The 14,146-nt window shown below is 27.1% G+C and overlaps 1 protein-coding gene across 6 annotated transcripts in view; it reads right to left on the reverse strand.

Annotated features, from left to right (window-relative positions):
* Positions 1-14,146, reverse strand: part of LOC107455797 (protein phosphatase 1 regulatory subunit 12B) — a 187,288-nt gene that overhangs the window by 115,945 nt on the left and 57,197 nt on the right. For 5 of the 6 annotated variants that reach the window (XM_071187600.2, XM_071187601.2, XM_071187598.2 and 2 more), the window contains 9 exons: positions 13,084-13,246; positions 12,862-13,006; positions 12,690-12,764; positions 12,280-12,472; positions 12,086-12,190; positions 9,063-9,133; positions 8,054-8,176; positions 4,176-4,222; positions 1,109-1,243 (listed from right to left, as the gene is read on the reverse strand). In XM_071187600.2, coding sequence (XP_071043701.1) covers positions 1,109-1,243; positions 4,176-4,222; positions 8,054-8,176; positions 9,063-9,133; positions 12,086-12,190; positions 12,280-12,472; positions 12,690-12,764; positions 12,862-13,006; positions 13,084-13,246 — 1,057 coding nt within the window. The remainder of the gene's footprint in view (positions 1-1,108; positions 1,244-4,175; positions 4,223-8,053; positions 8,177-9,062; positions 9,134-12,085; positions 12,191-12,279; positions 12,473-12,689; positions 12,765-12,861; positions 13,007-13,083; positions 13,247-14,146) is intronic. The other variant, XM_071187602.2, reaches the window with a different exon arrangement.

A 14,146-nucleotide genomic window follows, 5' to 3' on the forward strand; every position in this document is an offset into this window, starting at 1 on the left:
TTTGGAAAAGTGGATTTAAAATCAAATTCTGAAAACCATTTCACAAAAATTTATTCATTTGTGCAAGCATTGAATAAGTACCAAACATGTAGTGTTTCAATATGCCTAAAGTAATCTAATATTGTGAGTTTTCTGATAATATAGATATATTATTTTTCAGATCCATCCATATTATAATCTACCAATACCTACTATAGCACTCTTTGAATTGCATTAACTACCAGAATGCTTTTCTCCAATAAGAGTTAATGTAGATGAATGTGCTCTGAAAAAAGTCCAGTTTTACCTGTATTAAAAATATCATGAGGTGCATAATTTCATTTGATGACCAACTAGAGAAAATCAAATTATCCTATCCTGATTAACGGCAGATTCTCCATCACATATCCTTTTACAGACAATACCATGAAGTTCTTTAAATCTTAACAACCATCTATTTCAGCATGTTAAATCACTGACATTAAGAACTTTGCAAAAATAAAAACCATTTTGTGCAGAATAGCAATAGTTAAAATGATGTTCTAAATTGTAGCTTTGCTTATTAGTCTCAATAAAGTAACTTCAATTTCTTCATTCTGAACATTTCTCATCTATTTTCTTGCAAATTAAGTGAATGGTAGCAAAGGCTGTTTCAATTTGTCCTCTATTCTTAATAACTGTTGAAATAGTACAAAAAGGTATTTCATACTTAAGACACTTAACTTTTTTATTTTTTAATCTGATCATTAACATCACATAAGATCTTCTACTTATTTTCCAACCAAAGAAGCTTTTTCCCACTATTTTTGCAATTAGTACTCTGATACAACTAGAATCAAAAATCTGCATGCAGCCAAGCGTAAGTATCACAAAAGAGTTTCATCAACAGCAGGCTATTCTTATTTCTTTCCCCAGAATCACCACCTAGGTCAGCATCACTCACCCAATAGTCAAAGATTCATTTTCACATGTTCATTTGGTGGCATCAACAACTGCAAACTATTTTCCTTCTTAAGCAAATATTTGTGTTTAGTGTTTTCATCTAAACAAGGTTCAACTGTATATAGATGTGTGTATTTACTTATGCACTCTAAAACAAAATTTTGTGAAACGATAAAACGAAACTTACCGCTTATCAGATGGCTCGAATTCCAAAATATCTGAGGGGGATGTGGCAGGAAAAGAAGAAACATTACTGAGTTCACAAAATGGCTCATTAGTGGGAGATAAAGAGTGAGAAGGTAATTGCTCTAAGCTCTTCCACCTAGCAATTATCTTAAGTTTCAATTAAAAATAATTTTATAATCAAACAAGCACACATTAGTAGAGTTAAGCAAAAGGCATATCACTATGGTTGCATTTATATTCAGTCCAACAAGTAAGCAAGCAAGAATTCACAATAAATAGCACAAAGGAATTAGTATCTTTATTACAATGAAAAAAGTTTATAAAGAAAATCTGAATAGTTAACGAGATTTTTGAAAAACAGAATTCTTACTGAGCAATAAAAAAAGTAAAACTAAGTTTTAAGAAATATATATATTTAAATTGATATTAGCAATAAAACTTGAAATAATGTATGGCTGAAATTTATAAGTCTACAATCCCATACTTTTTTAACGTAAAACAAAAATATTGAACAAAAATAAAATTAAGGAAAAAGGCACTAACTATTGGAGCGACATTAATTATTTATGCTGTTGTAAACTAAAACTAGGGATTATTTCTTGCATATTTCAGGGTCATGTAATTTAATTAGCCTCTTTAAATTTCGATTGGCTGGCGCCGATCACATGGGTAAACACTAACCATTTTGGTTAAAAGTTTGGATAGTGAGGTATCAACAGGCTCGATCTGTTATTTCTAACTTCACTTTCTTTTTATTTTGTGTTTTAAAAAGCACTTAATTTGGTTTTGCTATACACCAAACGGTTCTTTTTTTCTATTAAAAGAAATTGATGCATTAATTAATAAAGGAGATTTTATTCATTAAATACAGTCATTATCAGTAATGTTTAGTTAGTTATTTTACATTTTTCCAAATAATAAAATCTTATATTTAATCTCTTTTTAAAAAATCATACTCTACTCATGCCCTTTATATAATTCATTTATAAGTACTAAATTTTGATAAAATATTGTTTGCTTATGAATTTGACAATTTTTCTTTTATTTACTTAATAAACACTATACATTCCATTTTTAAAGATTTAATTGTTTCTTAATTTATTGTTTTTTTAAATAATTGTCTCTATTTTAAAATTACTCGTGATTTAATTTGCTTTTGAAGAATTTCGCATTTTTAGTTAAGAAATGTATCAATTACTATGTTCAAAATTAATTCATAATTTATATTCTAACGAACAAATAATATTTTATTCAATTTAGTATTTTTAAAATAAAACAGCAGTTTTAAAATATTTTTGATTTTGTTAATTACATCTAAAATTTCATTACAAATTTAGCTAATTGTACTTAAAAGTTTCAGCAATTGTTTATTATAAATGACTAAATAACAGTTGGTATTGATTAAAAAGAAAGATATTTTAACTATTGGAAAGAATTTTTTTTTTCTTTTGAACATTGTGAATAATGTCCATAATGATTTAAGTCACAAGATCATTCCACCCTTTGAACCTCATAAAAAAAAGACAGCAAAAAATATCAAGGAGTTTGCTGAAATAAAATAAAGGTGCAGCAAAAAATAAAAGACAAAATAAGAAAGTTTCAACTTTTAGATAAGGTATTATTTTCACTGAACAGAATAAAAATAAAATATATAATTTCAGAGTAAAGAATTAAAACAAAGAGTAAATATTTAAAGTTTTATCAAATATACGAAAAAACTATAAAAAGTGGCGTTTAAGAATAGAAACTCCATATTTCTTCATTGCAAACATAGGAAGAGAGTTGCGGTTATCATCAAAATTTTAGCGTGTCACTACTTAAGCTTTGTAACTAAGGCTGTAGCCAATGTGAACCTTCCAAAGGGAAAATAAATTAAATAACAGTGTATTCAGAAGAATTCAGAAGATTTAAGTATTCTTCATTAACTAAGCTTTTATTTATATTTCACTAATCTGAATCAGGTTTCATCTAAATCAATTAAATCGATAGTCAAAATGAGAACTTGGAGAATTTCATTTTGCTTGCTAAAATGACAGAAAAAAGATTAAATTTTGAAAATTTATTTTGTACCATTATTTTTTATCCTGAAAATAGTTTGATGACACCATTATTTAATGAAAATCTTAAAAGAAATAACTAATATTTTACCAAACGTCAGCTTAAATTTTCAGAATGTTAAACTATTGATTAATAATTTGGTAAAAAAAAATTTAGAATGATTCAAAAATATTTAAATATACACAGAATTTTAAAATAGATAACTGGAAAAAAATTTAAACATTGAGAAGTTTTTCTAGACTAAAAAAAAAATAAATATACTTGCTAAGTGTTGAAAAGAAAAGGAAAAATGACAAGTATTAACCCTTTGCTTATCGTGTACCATGTTGTACCATTGTGGTCCACGTATTGTACCAGCCGTAAGCAAAAGGTTAATAAAAAATTAAATATTTGATCAAAGAAGATTAAAGGGGTGACACAAAACTCAAAAAGTGCTTAAACATTAACAAAATGAAGGAATAAATATCAATTTAAAAACAAACTAAAAATGGTCAAGAAAGTAAATTTACACATACCATAAATTAAAAATTATATAATGCATTAATTAACTATTTGTTAATGTATATTAGTCATAAAAGTTAGCAGTTAGACATTCACCAGCAATAAAACATAGTTAAGGCAAATAAGAGATAATTTCACAGAAATTCAAAAATCCTAACAAATTAATGTTAACTTTTTTTTTGAAAATGTTATGAAAAATAATTTTTTCACGGTATCTTAATAAAAATTTATAAATATTTGTACTTGAACACTATCTAAAAACATCCTTACTTGAATAGCTACCCACTTAAAAAAATGTAATAGATTTTAATGATTATAGGGAATAGCCTAGTAATACAAATTTTGGGATGGTAATAATATTAAAGACTCGTTAAAAAATTTCTTAATTTTGATGCATAGTTTTATAAATCGATTAATAAACACATTTTAGGTATGTTTTAAAAAACAATAGAGACTTAAAAATATTCCTATTTAGTGTTATAAAAAAATTAAAAAGAAATAATACTCACCCATCCTTGATTGGAACATCACTAGTTCGAGATGCATTTTCCTCATTCTGGTAAGAAAAAAATAGAATATTAAGGAATAAAAATTTTACATGCTCAATGTTTTAGTCTTTTTAATTAAACCTATTTCAAAATATGCTGATGAAGATTGTCACTTTTGTATTTTTGATTCAATAAAGAGATTTACTTAAAGTTGTTTAAGAGGTAAAAACCTTTTTTGCTTGCAAGTTTTGTAGTGGGCCAAAGAAAATATCAGAACAACCTTTAAAAAAAAACAGGGCCTCTTTTGATAGAGTATGCATACCTCAGACTACTTTAAAACAGGGAAAACAAATCACAAAAACAAAATTTGCTCCACTTAAGTATAATAAACGTAAATTATAGTGTAAAAACAATAATCAAATATACCACATATTTTTAATTTAGAATTATATTGTTTAAATTTTATTATTTGAGCACTGAAAAACTCATTGTTTAAGATCAATGTACCGTAATTTATGGAAGAAACGCCGCACCTATCGTAAACGCCGCACTTGTGATAATGAGACTTAAAAGAAAAAAATCATGGTAAACGCCGCACATGTTGTAAACGCCGCACCCATAATAACGATTTAGCGGCAAAAGTGAATATATAACATTAATTCCTTATAAATACTACTAATGTTTTAAATTAAAACATAAATTAAAATTTATAAATGTATAATTATAATAAAATCAATAATGTAATCTGCTATTGTATATTTTGGACAAACTGCTCAGAACAACATGTTACAATCGGCTGTTGGTACCATCGTTAGGTAAAAAATTTAAATAACTATATTTATATTACTTTAATATAAATGATTTTTTTTACGTTACAGTATAAGACCCAAAATTCGACACTCACAGGACCGACAAAATTCCGTATTTCGGAATTTTCAGAATTTTGGATCTCTTCCGGAAATTCCAATATGGCGCCCGTATATTACGATAATTCAATTACGCTGTTAATTTCAGAAGAACCAATAAATTTAGCTAAGTTTCAATTGTAGATTTTGATGGGGTGAATTTAAAACTGTCCCATCTTTAGAAATTTCATTAATTAAAATAATAATCTATAAGATATAATCAAGAAGAAATAATCCGAAGGATAAATAATTCAAGATGAAATAATCCGAAAAAGAAATAATCGTTTCTTCTTCAGAGCGAGATCATTGTTCTCGTTTTTTCTTTTACATAACATTTTGTTTTAACTAAAGATGCTCACCTCGGAAAAAAAAAGCTAACAAGGAACTACAAAAAAAGTAACAATTAATGGCAAGAACCTAACAATGAATAACTACAAAAAAGAAGCAAACAACTAATAACAATAAAAAAAACCAAGTTAACAAGTGTAACCAAAAAAGGATAAATAAATCAAATTTTTTTTTCTTTTTAAAAAAAGCAGCAAAAGGGATAGAATTCATTTTGTACACCAAGTGAGAAAGAAGTTTCAATGTCAAAAGGGTGTGGCTAATTTATAGTCAAACAGAAGAGGGAAATGTGGGGGGAAAACCAATAAAGCACTTGCAGAGCTGTCAAGTTTGATTCATCAGTTTCTCCCAACTTGCATTTCTTTATTTTGTTCATTGGAAATGCAGATGTTTTTACTTTTCAATTTCACTTTATTTTAAACTGCTTTAGGAACAGATGTTTTGTTTGACACAGATTTATTATTTTTTTCTCTTCATGTTTTTATTTTTAAAAGATAAAATATAGTTACTTCCTTCAAGAGAAAAAAATTCCAAATAAAAAGAAATATTACTTTTTCTTTTCTCTCTTATCATTAAAATTTCTTTAAAAAAAAAAAAGAAAAAAGAAAGAAAAAAATTTTGGTCGGATTAAGTGCCGAGTTTCGTTTTCCATACTGTACTACATATTTACATTTTATAAATATTCTTTTTAATTTAATTTATTGATTTTTTGGAAATATACCTCTTTTTATTTAAATAAGAAGATATCAGCTTATAAGTCGCGTCCATAACAACGATGTATAAATATTAGCAAATACTAAAAAGAAATCTTTCCGCAATTTAATTTCTCCACAAAGCACGTTGTAACAAAGTGAGAAAAAATGTGAAAGAGCTATCAACCACGCGGTTTGGTGGGAACTAGATCGAGATCAACCCACTTTCTTTAAGGGGTGGTTAGTTATCAATAGTGGCGCCATCTTTTGCCATAATTCGCAACTATTTTGATTAAAAAAAATTTTTTTCTTTGAAAAATTTAAAATTTATTTTTTAAATATCGTAAACGCCGCAATTAAAATTTTAAAACTTTTAAACTCGTAAACGCCGCGGCCTTTCTTCCATAAATTACGGTATAGAAATTTCTTATAGTATTACATTAAAAAATAATCCATATCAATTAGTCAATATTACTTCATACCAATATTAAATTAAACTTTTAGTTGAGTACAAGATTTTCTTAGTCAAACAATTTTACAGCAAGTTTTCAATAATCTTGAAAAGAAACCATGCATAATATGCTGTTTAATAATTTTGTATAAAAGTAATTTGGTGGGAAATTCCTCAATACAGTATTAAAAATTCCATAATATAATTACTGATTTGTTTGTTTTAATTTATTAGTTTTAAAATCAGATGAAAGAAACAAAATAACAATTTTGAAACTACAAAAATCCACCCAATGAGATTTGTTACAGTATTTGCTTAAAATAAAAAATAAGCACAAGACTCTTGAATTACTCCTCATAAAAATTGTTAATTGAGTTTTTTTTCCCTCATAAAATGACAGAATTCAGAAAATATTTAAAACAAAAGATCCTGCAGGTAATGCCATAAGTCTGACCATGCATAAAATTACTAAACGGTTCACTAATTTGAACATATAAAATATCACAATTTTTATTAGCATTATAAATTTAAATACATGTATATTTTATTTAAACTTGGTAAATCAATTTTTTTAAATCTGTATTTATATTCATAAAAAATGGGAATTATGTGAACACACAAAAAAATCAGAAATATCAGGACAAAAATCAACAAAACAGGACAAAATATTTTTAAATCAAGAAAATCAGCAATGTCAAGACAACTACAAACCCTGTGTTAGGGATTCTTTTTCTAATTCAATTCCTTATAATCATTTCACATATTGGATGAGTAAAGAAGTTTCTTAAAATGTTAATTGGAACCATTTTTAATATCTCAATTGGAACTGATAGACCAAAACATTAACTTTTTTACTAATATAAATTTAATGGGCAGTTATAATTAATCCATACAGAATTGTGAGCATATCTGGTCTAGTCGTACAATCTGAGACAGAAGTGTCATGACTAGATATATCTCTAAGCATAAACCAGACCGAAAGCATTATAAATGAACCTGGTCTTGTTACAGTCTAGGAAGAACATGTTGTGTTCTTTGGAAGAGAAAACACTTTTAGTTTATTTTCTAAAAGTGGGTGCAATGTTGAATTTGTTTAAGTTACCCTGTCTAGACCAACATAATGCACATTCTAGAGGGCAGGTGTGGATAAAAACTTCGTATCCATGTTATTTGAATAATACAAAAAAGAAATAAGATGTAAAAATAGTTTAAATTTTACACATGCTCCTACTTTTTCCTGGTGGTCAAAATTTCAACCAATGCAGAAAGGATAAAGATAGTTAAAAAACAAAAATGTTTCATTTGGCAGGGTCTCAATTACACTTCAGGTGTAACACTAACTTAAGGATCTACCATTATGAAAACCAAACCTAACAAACTGCTCAAAACAAAAAGTAAAATAGTTTATGTTATTTAAAATATATAAACAATATTTAGAATATGAAAACAAACAATTCCCTTTACTAAAATTATAGAACTCAACAATGACAAAAATTATATCTTTACTTCATTTGTTTTCTTTGGCCTCTTAAGAGTGACTTCTGCTTCCATAGAATCTGCATTAGCTTTCCTAAGAACTCTTTTCCAAGAAGGAATCCTCTCTAATTCAGGTTCTTTGGCAATGGTTGTCTAATTAAACATCAATGATTACAATCATACTTAACCAATATATTTATTTCATATACTGTACATACATGCATGCATGTATCTGCACATAAATTTGCTATGATTACTCTTATAATTATTGCACTGAAAAGTAACAATCATGGCATTTACAATATTGTTACCGTTAAAATTGAATTATTTTGAAAGAGTTTATTTTTTGCATGATGAATAAAATGTCAAAATATATTTAATATTTCATTGTTCAATAAATATTTGATAAACAAATAAAAATAAGAAATATAGAAATAAGAAACATAGAAATGAGGAAAATAGAAATAAGAAATGTAGCAAAAATATTTTTACCACATATAGAAATAAAGTAAGCTTACAAAGTATACAATTCAGATTTTTATAGACATTTGGTCTTAAGTCTCAATCTAGACTTAAAGAAGAAACTGATTTACAAATTTTACAATTTCTTGAATAATACTTTAAATAACCTTTTTACATAAAAGAAAAATATTTAAATTTTGTTATAATAATAAATTATTAAACAGTTTTCTTAAATGATACAGTATACCCCTCTCATTACTGTGTCTCTTCCATTATAACAAACAATATATGAAGTCCAGTTTCTTGGCCATGTACGTATGTCTATTTCTTATTCCAGGTGCAATGTTATTTTAACATCCATTAAAATATCCAAACGAAACCATTTATTCCAATATAAGAGAATCACTTTGCTGGTAATTGATTTATATACTTAATGTAAAAATTGTCTTAATGTAAAAATTATCAAAATTATGCTAATTATGAGATGAATTTTTTCTAATTGTCTAAGGTTAAAGTTAACATTTTGAGAAAATCACACACACACACACACACAGATATATACATACAAATTACAAACCTCAGGCACTGGCTTGGTTTCATTTATTGGCACATTCTTTGGTTGCTGAATATCTTCTTGCACATACCCATCTAAGTAAGAAAGCAAGGGTGTGTATATATGTATATATATATATATACACACACATATACACAATGACCAAAAAACTCTCATACAACTTTTGAAGCAGGTTAAAAAATAATTGTTACTGTAATCCCAATTCTTTTCAAGCAATTTAGTGCTAGGTATATATAAGCTATTGCAAGCTTATATGATGTACTATTCACAATTTTTCTTTACCTTAGTAGAATGATGAAATTTAGAGAAATATTCATAAGTAAATTCATCAAAAGAGAGCAGCCAAGCAAATTTTCAGACACTTGAAAGCTCTGGGGGGTAAAGAGAGATTTGTATTTACAGAACTATCAGAAAGTATAATGAGATGTCTTCAGTTAATTACAGAAGATCTGGCAGACCGTGCTCTGTTTGGACAAAAGAGACTGTAAAAATGGTCAGGGAAAGGATACGACGAAACAGACAAAGAACTGCTAGAAAGTTATACTGAGAGCACAAAATATCAGGTGGATCAATGTTAAACATTCTGAGAAAGGACCTTGGGTTCAAAGCTTATAGAAAGAGCAATTTTGCAGACTTTCAAAGTCTGCTAAGATGAAAAGGAGGTAGACGGAAGAAATTCTTGCAGGGCACACTGGGGATGAGTTTGCCTTTTCATACGAGAAACTATTTGTTTTATAGCAAAGTCTCAACCCCTAAAATGGTAGAATGTTGTAAATTTATATTGATAAAATCCCTGAAAATCAGCATTATGTTCTGTGTCATCAAAATACTTTGTCTGCAATGGTTTGTGGAGCTATTTGAAAAAGATACAAACTCCAGATAGTTTTCATTGAAAAGGGAGTAAAAATCAATTGCCCAATATTATAAAACTGTTTGAAGTTTAAGAAAATTTTTACTTCCAAGTGTCCAGAGTACGCATAGGTCAAATATTTCTGTCATCAAAAAGATGATGCTCCTTATACTGCATGTACTGTTCAGGAGAAGGGCAGCAAACATTTAGCAGACTTCTTGTCGAAGAATGAATGGCCTCCTAACTCACCCGACACGAACCTGCTTCAATATTTTATTTGTACATACATGCTCTCTCAACTTATTTTTTTTAACGGCAGGCAGAAAACTTTCGTTCTTCACCTCGGAAGAAAGCATTTACTGTACAGACACTTAATTATTGCTACTTTAATTTAAAGAAAAAGTTTTTGCATGATGTATTTTGTATTATTGCAAAAAAATTTGAAAATGCATGAGAACTTATTGGTCACTGTGTATATATACACACAGACATTCCTATGTGTGTATGCAAGCATGTAATAACAAATTTTCTAAGAAAATATAGCTGACTAGAAGCACATAAGGGAAATTGTAAAAAGAAGAAAACTCAATAGTCAATCTAGTAGGAAATCATTTTAAAATACAAAAAACAATCTTTTATTATTTCACTTATCTCAAACTCAATTTAAAAAAAGGTAATAAATTTCTTTTTCTACATTTACATGCAATTTATACTATTCAAGAGTATACTTAATAAGATTACAAATTTTCAAGTCAATTATGTTCTTTTAAATTAAATACCACTTTTTCAAGTCTTCAGTATTAGTTTAAAACCATTTGAGCAAAGTTTAATATTGATAAGAAATCCTAACAAACAGTAACAAAAAAAATTCATTTAAAGCAGACTCCCAAGTATGAAATTAGTAGATTTTTTTAAAGCACAAAACATTAGAGATACCCAAGACAATTCTCAACCAAGAATCAAAAAAATGAAGAAATCATTTAGGAAAAACATATTCTAAATGCTTCAAACGTTACTACAAATACTTGAAAAATTTTCTGAACCAAAAAATGTCACAGAATATAAATCTATAAAACAAAAAAAAAAGCTAGACTGTTGAAAAAAGATTTAAACTATAAGAAGCAACAAATAAAATAAATTTGCTTGATACTTTTTTTAATGTCACACAAAACATTTTAAAAATATTTCTCATGAAAAGTCTACCATTATTTATTTTTAATGACATTTTAACACTAGTTGTGAAAAGAAAAAGAAAAATTAAAAAAAAAAAACATAAGTGATTCAATTTTATATTAAGTGATCTATTTTCTTTTGACTTGTAATAATACTTCAAATTATCAAAATTTCTTGGAAACTAATATAACTACTTAGTATTAACATATATGATTTGTTAAACAAAACTTCTAAAATTAATGATCACAACAATTATATAGGTAATTAATTATGCTAATTTTGTTTGAATTTATATTATAGCAGGGCTTCAGTAATCTTGAAACAATCAATATAGAGAATATACTGCTTAACAGTTTTGTATAAAACTTATTTAATGGATGATCCCTGAATAAACCATTTAAAAATTCTATGATATGATTACTGTTTATTTCGTTCGAATCAAACATACATAAAATATGATTTAAAGAGACAAATTAATAATTTCGAAACTACAAAAATCCACCTTACAAGATTTGTTACTGCATTTGCTAAAATTAATAAGTAAGTGTTTGAGCCCTTAATTCACCACGATAAATATTTGATTATGTAAAATTGTTAATTTAGTTTCTTTTTTGTAAAAATGATAAAATTCCAAAAACAATTGTTAAGGATATAAGCTTAAAACTTGAATATAATTAAATCGAGCTATCAAATTTTGCGACTTTCTACAAGCGTTAGCAATTAGAGTAAAAAGATGATGGATCAAAAATCCAAATCTTTAGATTTTTCATGTCCATTTTAAAATCTGCATTTTATTCATCAAAAATGAGGTGTTTCGAACACACAAAAAAATCCAGAAATATTAGGACAAAAAGTCAAAAAATAGGAGAAAATATATTTTACCTTGATTACCAGGACAATTATGAACCCTGAATCGTGATTTTTTTAATCTTTAAAAGTATTTTGAAGTTTAGGCATATTAAAAAACAGATTTAACACACAAAAATCATTTTAAATAAATTACCCTCTTTAATTCTGGAAACAATATCTTTGTCTTTAGGATTTACATCAGAAAAACGATCAACAAGAGACTGCATCTTTTCAGTATTCTTTTTTGTATGAATTCTTTCTAAAAAAAAAATAAAAGCCTCTAAAATCTTGCATTGCTTTAAAGAAAATAGGAAGCAAACAAATCAATTCCAGTTTAAAAATGTTTACCCTTATCGTCTTCAGTTTCTTCTTCTGGAAGACTTAAATTTTCAATTTGAGCCCGTTCTGCTTTGGTATCTTTCATAACTGATTTACTCTTTTCTTGTCCACTCATGCGTGTCACAGACGTTCTACGTTTAAGAGGTGGTCTGTTACTGGTCCTTTGAAGAATAGCTTGAATATCCGGTCGATCTTTCTGCATCTAAGTATTTCAAAGCAAATATATGATGCCAATTCTTAAGCTAAGCATAATCACTTAAGATTGTTTAAACTTCATGCAAATTGATTGGTGTTTTTAAGCAGTTTAAAATTCATTGAAACCATAATAAAACTAAAATATTTTAGTTTCTTACAAATAGTTATTTAACAAATTATACTTCCAGAAAATGGATTTTTAATTAATATACTTTTTAACTTACATGAGTTTGTTTTTTCTTAAGCTCCTCCAAAAGTTTAACAAGCTCTGGTTCAGCAACATCAAAACATGTTTGCCCCTAATAAATAAAGATCAAGAAAAAAATCAAAAAAATCTTAAAATAGATTTTTTACTTATAAATTATTCACTACTTCTATTTACTTCTTATTACATACAGCAAAATTTTGAATATCCATGTTCACTAAATTATCAGCTAAGATTGCACATGCTTCTTTTTGGCCCCAATGAGCAGCAGCATGAAGGGGTGTCCACCCATCAAAATCTTGAGCATTTAAATCAGCACCAATTTGAATTATAAGTCTGAAAATTTTGAAATAAACATATGAAACCAAATATTTCAGTTAAGTAAAACAAATGATTATAGCAATGCAACATACTTTAAAACATCAATATATCCTTTTGCAGCAGCTACATGAAGTGGAGTAGCACCTGTGCGTGAGTGGATTCTATCATTGAGATCTGTACCAGCGTTCAGCATAGATTTTGCATCCTCCAACATTAGACGTTCTTCTTCAGATCGAGCTAAATCACAATCAATATCTGCAAAATAATCATATTTAAATAAATAAACCAAAGAATTTTTAAAAATATTCATTGATTGAATTCATAAAAAGAAGAAAAAAGTAAAGATCAAAAGTCAATAATCAAGAAACATAAAAACTGTCAATTTTTTTTAAAAAACAAAAAATATTGAACAATTCACAGAATTCTTTGAAAGACTAATAAGGAGAAGCAAAACAGCTTTAACAATAATAAACTTGGGTTGTGGTGAAAACAACCTCTTCAAAATTCCACAAACTCAATTCAAAATTCAACAGCCATCAAAAGTGGTATAATAAAGAAAAATACTGAATTTATAAATTTTTGGAGTCTGTCTTGAATGACCCCGATTTCACTAAAAACTGTCCTAAGCTCCCAAAAAAAAGTAACAGTTTAAAATTATTTACAGCACATAATTAAATGTATCTCCTAATCAGAGTTCGCCAATATGCATCTGTGAGCATATTTCCATATCAGATTCAAGTTTTACTCATAAAAAGTTTTACCAGGAGTACAAATACTCCTCACTAAAAATTTTAAAATTTTCAAGGGTGATTGTGAGCCCAACTCAAAAATCCTAAAAATTTCTAGAGTAAAATCATTAATGACAAATTTCAAAAAATTAATGTCTTTATATATTTAAATTATTAATATTTCAAAACATGAAATTCTAAATAAATTATATACAGCATAATTTAAATAAATAATTATGTATAAGTTGACTTTTATCTCTAATCACATTTATAGTTATACCAGAAAAAATATTTACAAATGAAGAGAAATGCCAAGTATAAATTCTAGTACTAATATTTGTAAATAAAATATACAAGAATTTTTATACATAAATAAGATTAATGATTTCTTGAAACTTCTGGACCTTGGATTTCTGGAAACTTCGGA

This window comes from Parasteatoda tepidariorum, chromosome 11 (assembly GCF_982258835.1).
Source record: "Parasteatoda tepidariorum strain Cologne lab strain chromosome 11, Ptep-v5.0, whole genome shotgun sequence".
NCBI lineage: Eukaryota > Metazoa > Arthropoda > Arachnida > Araneae > Theridiidae > Parasteatoda > Parasteatoda tepidariorum.